We start from the raw sequence: 16,047 nt of genomic DNA on the forward strand, positions 1-16,047 counted from the left end.
TTTGGATTTCCCTGATGCCGAGCGATATTGAGCACTTTTTCATGTGTCTGTTGGCCATTTGAATGTCTTCTTTGGAAAAATGTATGTTCATGTCTTCTGCCCATTTCTTGATTGGATTCTTTGTTCTTTGGGTGTTGAGTTTGGTAAGTTCTTTATAGATTTTGGATACTAGCCCTTTATCTGATATGTCATTTGCAAATATCTTCTCCCATTCTGTCAGTTGTACTTCTTACAGGGCAGGTTTACTTCACTATCTTCCCAGAATCCTTTATAATGGCTTCTTTCGGTAATTTTAATTTGGATGTATTTATTTGATATGAAGCTGTATATTTGTGAAAAGAAAGGTGTAAGGTTAATATTTATAATTTTTAAATATGTAATGCATCATTTATCTATTTTGGTCATTGCAAATGTTGGGAATATATTTGGCTGCAAATAAAAAGAAATTTGACTCATTGTGGCTGTTTTAGTCATGATTCTTTAGAAAAAGAAAACCTATATATATATATATATATATAAAGAGATTTATTATGAGGACTTGACTCATGTGATAATGGAGGCTGCGAAGTCCCAAGATCTATAGCCAGCAAGCTGGTGAATCAGGAGAGCTGATATTCATGAAGTTGTACAACATTCATCATTAATTTTAAAACATTGTCATTAGCCCCCAAAGAAACCCCATACCTATTAGCATTCACTGCCCATTTTCCTCGCCCTCAACCAGCTCTAGGCAACCTAAAATTTACTTTCTACCTCTACAGATTTACCTATCTAAACATTTCATGTAAGTGGACTCTTACGATATGTGGTCTTTTTTTACTTCTTTCACTTAAGATAATGTTTTTAAGTTTCATCCATGTTGCAGCATGTATAAGAACATAATTTTTTTTATTGCTGAATAATATTCCATTGTATGGACATACATTTTATTGATCCATTCATGAGCTGATAGACATAAGGGTTGTTTTTACCTTTGACTATTATGAATAATGCTTCTATGAACATTTGTGTGCAAGTTTTCGTGTGAATATATATTTTCATTTCTTTTGAGTATATACCTAGCAGTACATGTTTCACTTTTTAAGGAACTGTCAAATTGTTTTTAAAGTGGCTTCACCATTTTACATTCCCATCAATAATGTACAGGGTTTCAAGTTTTTATATATTGTAGACTGTATATATTGTAGATATAAGTGCTTTATCAGGAACACAATTTACAAAAATTTTCTCCCATCCTGTGCATTGTCTTTTCATTTTTTGATGGTGTCTTTTGAAATACAAAGGTTTACAATTTCCATGGTTCAATTTATCTATTTTTTCTTTTGTTGCTTATGATTTTGGTGTTGTATCTAAGAAATAATTTCATTATCTGAAGTCATGATGTTTATAGTTTTAGCTCTTACATTTAGGTCTGTGATTAATTTTTTTTAAATATTTTATTTTATTTTTTTTATCTTTATTTGTTTTTAGAGAGAGAGAGAGAGAGGGAGGAGGGAGAGGGGCAGAGAAAGAGGGAGAGAGAGAATCTTAAGCAGGCTCTACACCCAGCACAGAGCCAGACTCAGGGATCAATCTCATGACCCTGAGATCATGACCTGAGCCAAAATCAAGAGTCAGACACAACCAACTTAGCCCCCCGGGTGCCCCCTGTAATTAATTTTTTAATTGATTTTTATATATGTTGTGATATATGGGTGCAGCTTTTTTCTCTTACATGTGGATATTTGGTTGACCCCAGCACCATTTCTTTGAAAATATTTTTCTATATACATTGAATTATTTTGGCACCATTGTTGAATATGAACTGACCATTCTTTTAAAGGTTTATTTTTGGACTTTAAATTCTATTCTATTGATCTATGTCTATCCTTATACCAGCGTCACCCTCTCTTGCTCCTGTAGCTTTTTTTTTTTTTTTAACATGAAGGAGTGTTAGATTTTGTCAAATGTTTTTTTAGTATCTATTGAGATGATCATGTGGCTTTTGTCCTTTTGTATTATATGATATATTACATTGATTGATTCTTGGATGTTAAACCAACCTTGCATTTCTGGGATAAATCCCTCTTGGTCATGGTGTATAATTCTTTTTATTTGTTGCTGATATCAGTTTGCTTATATTTTGTTGAGGATTTTTTTGCATTTATATTCATAAAAGATTTTAGTTCATAGTTTTCTTTTCTTATGATATCTTTGGTTTTAATATCAGTAATAGTGACCTTGTAGAGTAAGTTGGGAAGTGTTCCCTTCTCTTAAAATTTTTGGAAGAGTTTGTAAAGAATTGGTATTAATTTTTAAACATAATCGTTTTGATTTTTTTATAGCTTTCCTTGTAGTTTACCCTTTGCTATTGTTAAATTGCAGGTGGGGTTATAAATGGGAGCAGGAAGGTGGTGTTTAATGCTGATCATCCCCTGTAGAACAATAGGCAGTGAAAGTACAGTACTCCAGAGAAAAGTGTTGAGTCCTCATTCTTCCTACTTCTACTAAACAGTGCTGGATTGCACTCCTGGAGGACATTCTTAATTGCAGAAACAAATTACAAAGGCTTTTATATCTTGAATTCAGAACCATAGTTGGAAGATGCCTTTTAGTGCTGTTTTCCTCCCTGGAGTCATGGGTGCATGCCCAACTTACTGTTCCCACTTTAAGAACGCTTACCCTAACTTATTGATGCAAATTTCTTCAGGAAAATCATTTAAGCAAGACAAACAAGCAAAAGCAAAGAAAAGAAAGTGAGATTGGCAAACCAAGAAACAGACTCTTAACTGTAGAGAACAAATTGATGGTTACCAAAGGGGTGGTGGGTGGAGGGATGTGTTAAATAGCTAATAGGGATTAAGGAGTGCACTTGTGATGAGCAACAGGTATTGTATAGAAGTGTTGAATCACTATACTGTACACCTGAAACCAATATTACACTGTATGTTAACTAACTGGAATTTAAATAAAAACTTAAAAAAAAGAACCTGTTGAGAAATGTTACACTGACCTCCTCTTGAGTAAGAGTCTGAGAACAAGGAGAATTTGTTGAATCCCAGACATCATGTAAGGTAATCTGAACAATAAATATTTAGATTGTTTTCCTACATGTTTCAAAGTACTTTTGGTCATTAATCACTGTACCGACTCATTGGGAAAAATTGCACTGAAGAAATAATAATAACTAATATTTACTAAATAATTATAATGTGCCAAATACCATTTTAAATTCTTTATATATACTATCTTTTATCCTCATAGCAATCTTATGAAGTCAATACTAATATTATTCTCCACTTTATAGATGTGGAAACTCAGAAACAGAGAGATCATGTGGGTTGCTTCATGTCATGGTAGAGCCAGGATTAGACCTAGGTTATATGACCCCATGGCCCACTCTGAACCAGAAGTTAGAGTGAATTAGGCATATTCCAGAGTAGGGATTGAGATTTAGGGTTTCTGTATTACAGTTTTTGAGTTTATAAGTCATTTGTCTCTCTCTTGATGAAGACTACCATTTAAGAAATGTTCATAGAGGGTGTGCTAAGATGATGCTAAGGATTTGAGATTAGACAGTCTCTCTCTGCAGGGATAATGTAATAGACAAGTTAACAAAATAAATATTTAGCATTTATTGAGTGCTAGGTTTCATGGCAAGTGATTCACTTGTATAAATGAATTGAATCTGCAAAATAACTCTGTGAGTTAAGTATTATTATCACTTTTATTTATAGATGAAGCCACTGAAGCAAGTATATATAATTTGCCCAAGGTCAATTAGCAATAAGTGCCATAGCCCAGATTTGAACCTAGATGGTTTTGCTCTGCGGTCTCTGTTCTTAATCATTTTGCTGTGCAGTTTCTCTAAGTAAGTAAGTAGTCACCAGACATATTGTCACAACCGTGCAGTCACACCAAGAAAGCAGTGATAAGACTGGATTGTCATGTTTATGCATGTGGAGGTTGGAGTCACTTCTATAGGAGAGAAATGTGTTGTGGCTGAGAGAAGGAGAAAGGGTGCAAATGTGAGGCAACTTGAAACAAACGTGGAAGTAGGAAAAGAAAAATTACTTTTAAGAGGGAGGCAGTTAGCTTGTGCCTTCACAGAAGATGGGAATGGGCTGATAGGGTGTGGTGCACACTCTGAAACTTGTGCCAGTTTGGTCCCGAGGGGGTTGTGGTTTGGGAGGCTTTGGAGTCCTACCTCAGGAGCGAAAAGGGACAGCTTGACAGAGCAATTTTAGGAAATGAGTTTGATAAACTCAATTAGCATGCATAGAGGTTGAATCAACAATAGATTCATAGAAACTTTAATTACAAGTGTTTCTAGTAATCTAAGAAGCATCTGGAAATTACCAGGAAAAACTTGACCGTTGGGGTAATGTTTCTTTTCTAGTGCCAAAATTATCATAGTTTTCTTTTTCTTGTAACAGTAAAATCAAGGACTGGGGTTTATGCAGCACTTTTCTTCATGGGAACACAAATATTTCCCATTGTTCTACAGTTTTCTGCAAAAGCATTCTACCACCAATGCAGGGCTGCATGTTCAGATCTCTGTGTTTGAGTGGGAAGAGAGTATCCCCAGAACCAGTCTGTGACAGAGAGCTGGATGTATTTGGGCAGTTTTCTCCCAGAGGTGTGGGTCTTCTGGTCTGTAGCCTTGATGGACTTCAGAGCTTTCTTTGTCTCCTTGAACACATGTGTTCATTCACCTCTTGGTCGTGAAGGTGCTGTTAATGTTCTTTTGAGTTTGAGGCAATTTGCAACTTTAAAGGATCATCAAATTATCAAAATAAATTTCATGTAATGTTTTCAATGAGATGACCATTAAATTGAACTTTCTAAGTTATTTTTACCAAAAAGGAAAATTCACATCAAAAGCAAATAAACCAATATTGCCCACCCATCCTATTTCTCATATGCAAACAAAGATCAGTGAGAGTTAGATGCCAAATACAGACACTTAAAAAATACTTTTGGTCCATTTCTACTTTTAAGGTAACCTGGTGGCTTCTTTTCTCAAGTCCTCACACAGGTATTCAGGAATACCAAGATGGTGTGCCAAAAATCCCAACAGCTTGTATTACAGTGGAAGATGCAGAAATGATGTCAAGAATGGCTTCTCGTGGGAACAGAATTGTTATTCAGCTGAAGATGGCGGCAAAGAACTACCCAGATGCTGATTCCTTCAACACTGTAGCAGAGATCATTGGTAGCAAGTACCCAGAGCAGGTGAGTGAAGGGGGCGCATGGGCTGTTTGGGAATAGGGTTTTGTGGTCAAGTATCAGTTTTTAGAGATGGCTGGGGAAAGAGAGAACATGAATTTACAGAGATGGTCCTTATAAACTCATTGAAGGCAGGATATATATATTTACTTATTTCCCACCAAAAGTTTTACGATGATTTGAAGAGTGAAATAGGATCCATGGTGTGGAAATTCAACCTCTGTCTAGCTGCACACCCACACCCACACACTCCGCCCCCCACACACATGTATTTATTCCATTTAGAGCCAGGTTGGCATTTGAGATCATACCGATAGCCTATAGTTATTATGCTTATTGTGTGGATTATGTTATTTGAGTTTTTCAAAGCTCAGTGAAGTGGATTTATTTTCATCATTTACAGGTGAGGAAAGTAACATCGAAGGAAACTCAGGTGCCTGAGGTCCACACTCAGGTCAAAACCAGGTCCTTAAAAATGTTTAAACCAAGTTTTAAACCACAGTAATTTCCCGAAATATTTTTTTCCTTAGCAAAGTTTGCAAATCAAATAGTACTAGAGGTAGATTCAGACTCTATGCTAGCCGAACGTTAAATAAGTTTGGCAAGTTGCTTATTCTCTGAGTCTTAGAGAACTTTTCTGCAAAGAAGCGATGGTATATGTAATTTAGCAGGATTATCTTGAGGACTCAACTTGCCCAGCACATCAAATAGCCTAGCACTGTGTTTGGTACAATGCAGACACACACTGAATGGAAGTTTACTTCATGTGACATCAAGTGTACCAAAAAACTGTTCTGATAAGGTGTCTGGTGCAAATTTCCTCTATTAGTAGTTATTGAAACTCTGGAAATAGCACTTAAACATCAGGTTATTCCAGAATTACAGACTTGTATTTTGCTTAAAGAGGTAAATGGGGTGAAGGAAAAAGTGAATAGTGATGGGGAAACAAATCTTCTGTACATGTCTTGACTCAGGACCTCTCCCAGACATAAGGGCTCTGTTGCAGTGAAGATTTGTTTTATGTTCTTCCTTCCCAAATTACATCCAGGATGTGGGCATGCATCAGCCTTAGGCTTGTAGCCACAGGGATAATAGAGAAGCAAGATTTCAGTAGGACCCTAGGGAGTCAGGTAGCTATAGAGAAACTCTACTTTCCAATGTTGAGAAAACAAACAAACAAGCCCCTTGCCCTTTAGGAACCTGATAACAGAAGGGCCCAGAGTCTATATTCCAGGCTCCAAGGAGTGAGCCTCCTTAAAGTGTAATCCTTACCAGGTATTTTCCCCAGTCAGTAGTTCTAGGATAAAGTGTTGCCATTTTTAAGGCTGCTAGTCCAGAGCAGGAGGGGTTTAGGATTATCTGTGATCAGTCGTCTGGGTGAGCAGGGTTCTCTGGTCCCTAGGCTGGGTGGCAAGATGAGCATGAGTTATCGGGAGCCTTGGTCTGCAGCAGCCAGGGGGTGTCATGGTCTGAGCTAAAGCACTGAAGCAGAGGAGTTCTGTTTAGGGCTGTAGCAGCCAGAGGGCTGAGGTAGTGCTGGCTCATACAGCTTCCCAAGGGCCATTGGCATCTTCTGGTTGGGAATGCTTGGGCCTACTCCTCAGCTCAGGCTGATTTAAAAAAAAAATCAGCTTTATGGAAGCATAATTACATAAATTTACCAAATTTAGTATACAATTCAATGAGCTTAAAAACTGTACACAGTAATGTAACCACTGCATAATAGAGAATATTTTCATCACTCCAAACACTGCTCGTACACCTTTGCTGTCCATCTCCTCCTCCACTCCCCTGCCCCCTGGTAACTACTGATCTGCTTCCTAGAACTAGAGTTTTTTCTTCTCTAGAATTTCATAGAAGTGGAATCATAGAATGTGCAGTCTTCCGAGTCTGGTATTCTTTCACTCACATATAATGCTTTTGAGATTTATCCATGTTGTTTTATCAATTGTCCATCCCTTTATATTGCTGCTAAGTGATATTTTATTGCATGGATACACTACAATTTGTTTATCCATTCAGCAGTTGTTGGACATTTGGGTGGTTTCTAGTTTTTGATTGTTATAAGTAGAGCTTCTGTGAATATTCTTATGCAAATCGTTCTGTGGACGTACATTTTCATTTCTCTTTGGGTAAATGCCTAGGAGTAGACTTGCTGGGTCAGCCTGAAATTTAAGCACCCTAATCTCCATCAGGATGCTTCAGTCTCTGTATTCTGTGGGGGGTAGCTTTTTCTCTAGGTGGGTAGATTCCAGAGAGTTCACAAGACTCAGGATTAAACTTTTACCTCTACCATAGCATTGCATAGCATTCCAGAAGTTGGTTATAAATACGTTGTTACCAAGACATACAAGGTAGAAAATTAACAAAAGTTCTCCCACAAAGAAGTCACAGTATTACTTCCACAGAAGGAATGTGGATGAGTGCAGTGAAGTCTCTCTGACTGTTTTTGGGGAGGAATCTGTCTTATCATAGTCTGCTTGAAACTGCAGGGGATGTCCAGACTGTGAAGGGAAGCAGCAAGCATGTGTTCTTCTCTCTAGGCATTAGGTGAGTTAATGAACCTAGTGTAAGTAAGCATAGTCCATCCCTGATCAATGCTGCCCCTTCCATGAAGCTTCCTCAGGTAACCTTCACCTCATCTCAGCACTATATGCTCTGATGGTGTCGTCTCCCGCCAGAGCTTGCCTATGCCCTGAGCAGACACTGTTTACTTTTTTTCTCTCTTCTCACTAATGCCTATACTAGGACTTGGCATGCAGTAGCTTCTCAACACATATTTTGTTTTAGTAAAATGAAGAGAGGAGGTAAAGGAGAAAATGGTTGGAGAATTTTCTTAATCTTAATTCCTGTTAAATCGAGAAGTTCTCCTGTCCATTTAGAATAGTGATTGTCCATTGACATATTGGACATCACCCCTAAATGCAGCTCTGTATTGTCCAAGCCTGAACACCTCAACTCCTTCAAACCTGATCACTTGCCTTAGTTTCTCATCTCTGTGAAAGGAGCCGTGTTTACCTGCCGGCACGGTTAGAGCACTTCACATTAGTTTTCATTTTCTCCTCTTTATCACTGACCTACAGCCAGGCACCACATCCTATTAAGTCTGCTTTCATCATGTTAAAAAAAAATCTGGTCTGTCTTGCCTTTACTGTCATTATTGTCCTAATTCAGGCCCTTGCTATTCCCTCCCCACTGATTTTTCTTGTTCTAATCTCTCCCCTATTTTTGCAATGCAGCTCAGAGCTGTTTTAAAACGCTGATCTCCACCTGGTGTTTCCCTGCTGTCAGACCCCCTCTCCTGTTCCCTATAAGATAAAGGTTATGATAAAGATAAATACTGAGGTGAGTAATCAGAGGTGAGCAGAAGACAGAGGAAAAGAGACCTAGAGGGAGGGAGGCAGTTATAGGTAAGAGGAAATTATGTAGCAGAAAATGAATGCTCAGAAGTGAGTAGAAAATGAGAATGAAGGAGGGGAAAGACATGTCTGATGGAGATTCAAATGCCAACTAAGAACGATTCTTTCATTGGCTAATGAGGGAGTCTAGCTCTCCTCAACTCTGGCAAACTTTCTGAAAATCGCTCAGCTTTGTTTTTAGTGATAAGTACGGTAGTCCTGCCTTATCTGCGGTTTCGCCTTCTGCGGGTTCAGTTACCTGCGGTGAACCGCAGTCCGGAAGCAGATGCTCCTCCTTCTGATGTAAGGTCAAGTCAGCAGTAACTCAAGGCTACATCACATGCCTACGTCAATCCCCTCACTGCGGCTCATCACATAGGCATTTTATCATCACACATCATCACGAGGAGTGAGTACAGGATAGTAAGGTATTTTGAGACAGAGACCACATTCACGTAACATTTATTACAGTATGTTGTTATAATTTTCTATTTTATTATGTTATTGTTGTTAAGCTCTGTGCCAAATTTAGAAGTTAAACTTCATCATGGGTATGTATGCATAGGAAAAAATAGATATAAGGGGCGATGTTATCCGTGGTTTCGGGCATCCACCGGGAATCTTGGAATGTGTCCCCTGTGGATAAGGAGGGGACTCCTGTAATGGCAGCAATGACGTAAACATTAGGTTGTTTAGGTTGACTAACTTATCTCTGACATATCCTCCCTGCCTTGCTCCATATCATACTAAAGAAGAGTGTTAAATAATGCTAAGCAAATTACTTGCAATGGAAATTAGCTCTAAAAAGAAGAGGGTTTATTGCAATTTCTGTTATTCTGCTTGCAGATCAAACATCCTGGGTGTCTTGAGAGTAGGCTAATATTCTCACACTGGCTGACAGACCGTCTTCAGTGCTAACACCCAGCATAACCCCTTACATCTCATTATTCATACTCAGCACTTTAATGAAAGAAAAGCAGTTAGCACATAAAGAATCCCTCTGATTTGGCCCAAGAACCATGGACGAGGTGTGGTAATTTTCAGCTCTAAAAAAGTGTATATGTGATTGATGAAGCATTAACACATTTCAAAACCCTGCTGTATAATTTAGCCATAAACTATAAGTACTGAATTAACCATACACAGGCTTCTTAAAACTGCCAATAATACAAATACTTTATTGAGTTTCAATATGTGAAAATGGCAGAGTAGGGGTATTATGCACATTAATTCTACCCTCTTCCTAAAGTGGCACGTTTTGGCTCCTCCAAGCCCAGAATCATGCCAGTGTAGGGAGGACCCTGTCCTGACATTAGCCTGAATAGCCCTTTCCTGGCCTCTCTTTATGATGCTTCCAGGGTACTTCTCTCCAGCAAACAGGCAAACACAGAAGGAGGGTTGTGCTCAAAGTGACCTGACAATAGGGCTGATGACCTGAAACTAGGGAGTTGGTGCACCTGTAGGACAGACTCTCTACTGAGAACAGATTTTCCAGTATTGACTCTTGGGGCTGCCCCATCTCCTTTGCTCCTCAGTGATTTCCTAGACCTTCTTCTGAGGTTTTGCCTAGTAAATGTAATATTTTAAAAATGTTAATATATTCCAGAAGTCTTCTGAGGGAATTGTGTGGAAAAGAAAAGTGTTTCAGATTTTTTTTTTTGGTTGATAATATCCAAATCCATTTTGATAAAGCCTTGATGAGTGAAATTGGTTTTTTATACATGCATTTTTCCTATGGCAGTTATTTTCATGGATTCAAAGAACAATTTCAGTTTCATATAAAGTGTTATTTCAAATATAATGCAGTACTGTGCAGGCCAGTGGGAAACGTTGAGATGAAAGTTTTAGTTTGTAAGGTGTATAGCTCACTTTTTCTTTGTGTGTGTGGGGGGGGAGGGGTAGGGTTTCTTAATATCTACACTATTAGCATTTTGGGCCAAATAATTCTTTGTTGTGGGGGTCTGCTCTGTGTGTTGTAGAATATTTAGCAGCATTCCTGGCCTCTCCCCGACATCCTATAACCGTAACTGTCAAAAAAAAACAAAAAAACAAAAAAAAACCTCCAGACATTGCAAATGTCTGGGACAGAAGTCACCCCAGACTGAGAATCACTGGTGTGGAATAATGGAAGGAACACAGTGTGGGTGTTGCCACACGCCTTGGTTCTGGTTTTATTTCTGCTACAAATAAGCTGAATGACCCTGGCCCACTCAATCCTTCGACTATAGAATGGGGAACTTTGTCTGGGAAAACTCAAAGTTCATTTCCAGCCTTAAAATTCCGTTATTTAAAAAAAAAAAAATACTCGGGGATCATCATCAGACTGATGGTACACACATTGTATGCTGTTAGATAGTAACAAGACACAGTGGGAGCCCTTTCATTACTTGACAGAGTAGCAGTGTTGGTAAGTGTTTTGTTTTTTAACATTATGTGTTCAGATACAGTTAGGAACTCTTCTATTGAAAAAGTAAAATAAACTCCTTTTTTTGTGGCACTTCTTTTTTTTTTTTTTAAGATTTTATTCATTCATTTGACAGAGAGAGAGGGAGACACAGTAAGAGAGGGAACACAAGCAGGGGAAGTGAGAGAGGGAGAAGCAGGCTTCCCGTGGAGCAGGGAGCCCGATGCGGGGCTCGATCCCAGGACCTTGGGATCATGACCTGAGCCCAAGGCAGATGCTTAACGACTGAGCCACCCAGGCGCCCCTGTGGCACTTCTTAAACCTTTATTGTGCTAGTGTACTCTGGGAATTTTTAAGAAGTTTAAATATTTGTAATATTCCCCAAACTTTTTGAGAAACAGTAGGATAGAGGCATAAGATTCACTGGGTAGCTTATATTTGGTGTTTTTTAATATTCATTTTTAAAAAGTATTCATTCATTAATACAACACGAATTTATTGAGTACCCGGTATGTGTCAGGCATGAGAGTTACAGCGATGGTGTCAGATGGGCAGCATAGCCCTGTAGTCAGAAACATAGCCAGTAGAATTCAAATCCTACCTCTCACATTCTCTTGGTAGGTCATTTTGCCTCTCTGACCCTCAATATATATTGACCTTTACTGGAGAGGGGAGAGCTTATGCAAAAGCAAGGAGTTGAGAAATAGGAGGGGCTCATCAGAGGGACGGAGCACAGCCTTGACATACCGTGTGCAAGGCTGGGGCTTTGTCCTGTTGGCAGTAGGAAGTCCCTGAAGGGTTTTAGCAGGAACTTTGCGTTTTGGTACACTTTGGGCACTATTAGAAGACTGAAGGCAAAGACTGAAATTCAGCTAGGAGACAGGAGGATGTGAACTGGGACAGCTGACAAAGTGTCGGGAAAGAGGAGAAGGATTCAGGAAATATTTAGGAAATAAAATTGGCAGAAATTGTTAAAGTTTGAATGCAGGGGAGAAAAAGTGCAGTTTGGGTGGAATTCATTTATTCATGCTGCAAGAATTTATTGAGCTCTTACTGTGTGCTGGCTGTATCACATTCCTTTCATAGCACTTGGGGCAGAAGAGACAAGCAAGTAAACAGGTAACCACAAGTGTTCTAATATGGCAGCTACACGGTATAAATAGGGGCTCATTTCAGGGGCAAACATCCTGGTCAGGGAAGCCAAGGAAGCCTTTCTGGAGAGATCCAATTGATTCCGCAACACAAGTAGTTAACCACGAGGAGTTAACCAAGCTAAAGGTTACGTGGGTGGGGTTGGGTTGGGGATGCTCCAAGCAGAGGGAATAGTATGTGTGAAAGCCCAAAGAGTAGTGTTATTCTTTTTTTAAAGGAATGTGATGTGACCACCTATAATTTCTAAATCTGTCTGATAATGAACCCTGTGTTCATGGAGTTATGCTGTAAAATAACCTAAAGAAAAACGCATGGCCTCTTCCACATATGTATGTTTTTAAAAATAAATTATTGAAAATCTCAGCCATTCTTTTGGAAACAGCTTTAACGTTGATACTGTCAAGACCTTGTCGAAGGAATAAACAAAACCTGATTGACCTGGTGAACAAAATCATGCTGTACAGAATTGACTAGTTAGAGACTATATAGCAAATGCAGTTTTGTCTTGCATCTGAATATGTAGTCTGATGATTTGTAAAACCTCCTTAATGGGTACAGCAAGTTATGTTGCCTGGGTGGGAGCCTTTTTACTAACAAGCAGCTGTTTAAACTTTCATAAGCAAAGTAATTATTAAATCTTTCATGAACCTATTGGTTGGAACATTTGTTCACATCTTAACCTTGAGTTGGAAAGTTTTGGGGGGTGGGGTTAAAGAGTTTGAAGCTGGCAAATTTCATTCTTTTTTTTCTTTCTTATTATAAACTTTTTATGGCTTAGAACCAGCCAACCTAAATCATGGAAGGAAAAATACATGTGTGGCAAGCATAAGGCATTTCATTGTTTATTTTTCAAATTTCTGAAATGTGCTCATAGCTATGCATGCCTCTGGGCTCATAAAGACAGCAAATGGAAATAGCTCCAGCCAGACAGGGTGTTTTAGATAGATAGCCACCCAGGTAGACACAGCGCTCCTTGGAGAGTACCCTTTCCTGGACTCAATAAGTCATCCTAGTGGCCAAAATGGGACTTGCAAGCAAGAGGATGCCATCTTTCATAGATTTGAGCACCTTTCTTTTATTAATGATGGAGTTATTTAGTAATAGTCATAAGGTGAATAACAATCCACACTTATGGAGTGTTTACCATGTGACAGGCAGTATTCTTGATGCTTCTCATGCATTTTCTCCTTTAATTTTCACTATGACCTTGTCAAGTAAGCCATGCTGTTATCCCCATGTTACAGGTGAAGAAACTGAGGCTTAGATCATAAAGTTCACAAAGCTTCTGCATGGAAGAGCTAGGAGTAAACACAAGTTTTTTCTGTCCTGGAAACTGTACTCTAACCATTAGTTATCCTGGACTTCTTAGTCTTTTTCTAGTCTAGTTTGTGAGATCCTGCTCTCTAAAGAGTTTCCCGTTTTAGCCTAAACAGAAAGAAAACCAGCACAGCTGTCAGCACTATAATCAGCAGCAACAAATGCTTGTTGAATACCTAGTCCATGTAGAACTCTATGTGACAAACTCAGGAAGTATTCTGAGGCAAAGAGAAGAGATGGTAAAGGGCCCCTTGCATGGTGGTTAAGTGAAGCAGGCAGTGAATTCTGCAACTCGGACTCCACAGTACTGACGCACGGCTTGTGGCGCTCCGTCCTGGCTGACCCAGTACGAACGTACCCTTCAGTCCTTTACAGTTTGCAGTGCACTCTCCCCTGTGGTATCTCATTTAATCCTGACAACAGGGCTAATTATTACCGTTTCACCTGAAAGAGGAAGAAGCTGAGATTCAAGTAAATTACTCAAGCCAGACACACATCTAATAAGTGGGAGTTAAGATTCAAAGTCTGATTCCTCTATAACTTGCTGTAGTCACTGCCCAGAGCCCTGCAGTTTAATATAGCATAGAACAAATGCTTTAAGGATGCTCTAAAACACAACCTGAAGAATGAAATTATTTGGATAAATAATTACCATATAATTCAGTAAGAGCAGTCTCGGAGGTTTTTAAATTGTCCATAAATTCTTTAATCTCCTTTTAAAAGATGGAGCCAGATTACCTTCCCCCATGTGTAGGCTGTACTTAGTGATCTGCTTCTAATGAATGGAATGTGGCAGAAGTGATGGTGGGTGACGTCTGGGATTAGAACATAAAAAGCATGTGGCTTCCTCCTTGCTCTTTCTCATGGATCACTCACTCTGGGAGAAGCCAGCTGCCATGTTGTGAGGATACTCAAGCAGCCCTGTGGAGAGGTCCATGTGGTGAGACGCTGGGGGCCTTCTCTTATCCACCAGCACAAATTAGCCAGTAAGTAGATCCAATAGCTCCAGTTGAGCCTTCAGATGACTACAGCCCTGGCCACCATCTTGACCACACCTCATAAGAGACCCTGAGCCAGACCCACCTAGCTTCTCTGCTTCCAAATTCTTAACCCACAAAAACTATGTGAGGTAATAAGTATTTATTATTTTAAGCTACTAGGTTTTGGGGTGAAATAATACAGTAATCAAAGAGCACAAGATACACAGAAAGGAATACTGTGTCTGAGTTGTCAGGAAAGCTGGCTACTGAAAGGTGAGAGAGATGAGCAGGAATTTAATAGATGGACAAGGAATTTATTGGGAGGTGTTCTGGGCAAAGAGAAAAGTGTATGCAAAAAATGTGCCACAGCAAGGCATATTTTAGGAACTGCAAATGAAAGAGAAGACAGACTCACAACTCAGAAATCATAGCATTTGGGATATAAGGCTCTCACTAAGAACTTACTATATTATATGATAATGTAGCAACTAATGTTCCCAAGAGTGATGAGTCTGCAAGGAATTAAGATGCATAGGGTGATTTAGGAAGACAGGAAAGCAATCAAAACATTGAAATATTTACTTCAAAATTAAAACAAAAAATGTATTGTATAAATCCTTCGTGAAAGGGGAGTCCAGGTTATCCAAAATAGCCACCTCCCTATGTTGTTACTGCACTAAACTGTCTGGGTCTGTGTTTTGAAAACTTTAAGCTTAAAAGAAGGGCCAAGAAATAGCTAATGAAGAACACCTGGATTTTCCCCAGGATTTTTCATCTACCAGTTCTGCTGCAACAATCAGGTAGAAATTAACATTTTATAACCAATTATGTGTTTTGCTTGGCATCCTGCTAACCAACTGAATTTTTTAAAAAGAGAATTGCCCAAATTTACTTGTTATTCTGTGCCATATCTCATTCATGGACTATTTATTGAGTGCTACCCATGTGTCACCCACTGTGACAGGCCCTTAAACAGAACCTTTATATTTAGGTTGCAGAAATCTCTTTGCGTCCCAGTTCCAACTCCACTGTTTTCTAGATTTAGCAGCAGCTCCTGGTAGAAAGACTACATTTATTGTTTAAGTTAGATTTTCATATAAAATTAGTATCTACATATTTGAAAAACAGAGAAAAATAAAAAGAATTTTTACTCAGGAACAAATTACCTCAGACAATTGTTATTAACATCTTGCTGCATTTCCTTCCCTGTGTTTTCTTCTATGAATGTTTTTATATCGCTATATTTTATAGATAGTGTCAGATCTGATTTTTGTTTAACATCAGGCAAAATATCCCTTGGAATAGAAATTTTAGGATCTGTAAGTTATTCTGACAAATAGATATTCTGTAATTTACTTAACCTGTTATTAGATGTTTTGATTATACATGAATCTTTCAGTAAAATGATGTTACATCTAAATAAATATTGTGGCTAGGGAATTTTGAAGTTGTCTTTTGAACTGTTTATGGGTTTTGCTAAAACAGAGTAATTTTAAATAATAATCAATGGGAAGCTTAGTAAGAGGTTAACATGGTTTCTCTCCGTGCCAAAAGAACTGCCCTTGGAACATTCTAAGAACACTGTGTG

At 38.6% G+C, this 16,047-nt stretch overlaps 1 protein-coding gene across 3 annotated transcripts in view; it reads left to right on the top strand.

Annotated features, from left to right (window-relative positions):
• CPQ (carboxypeptidase Q) overlaps positions 1–16,047 on the top strand; it is a 444,935-nt gene that overhangs the window by 203,421 nt on the left and 225,467 nt on the right. For all 3 annotated transcript variants that reach the window (XM_081816298.1, XM_081816300.1, XM_081816299.1), the window contains exon 4: positions 5,007–5,214. In XM_081816298.1, coding sequence (XP_081672424.1) covers positions 5,007–5,214 — 208 coding nt within the window. The remainder of the gene's footprint in view (positions 1–5,006; positions 5,215–16,047) is intronic.

This window comes from Leptonychotes weddellii, chromosome 4, assembly GCF_054177405.1.
Source record: "Leptonychotes weddellii isolate Sample4059 chromosome 4, ASM5417740v2, whole genome shotgun sequence".
Lineage (NCBI taxonomy): Eukaryota > Metazoa > Chordata > Mammalia > Carnivora > Phocidae > Leptonychotes > Leptonychotes weddellii.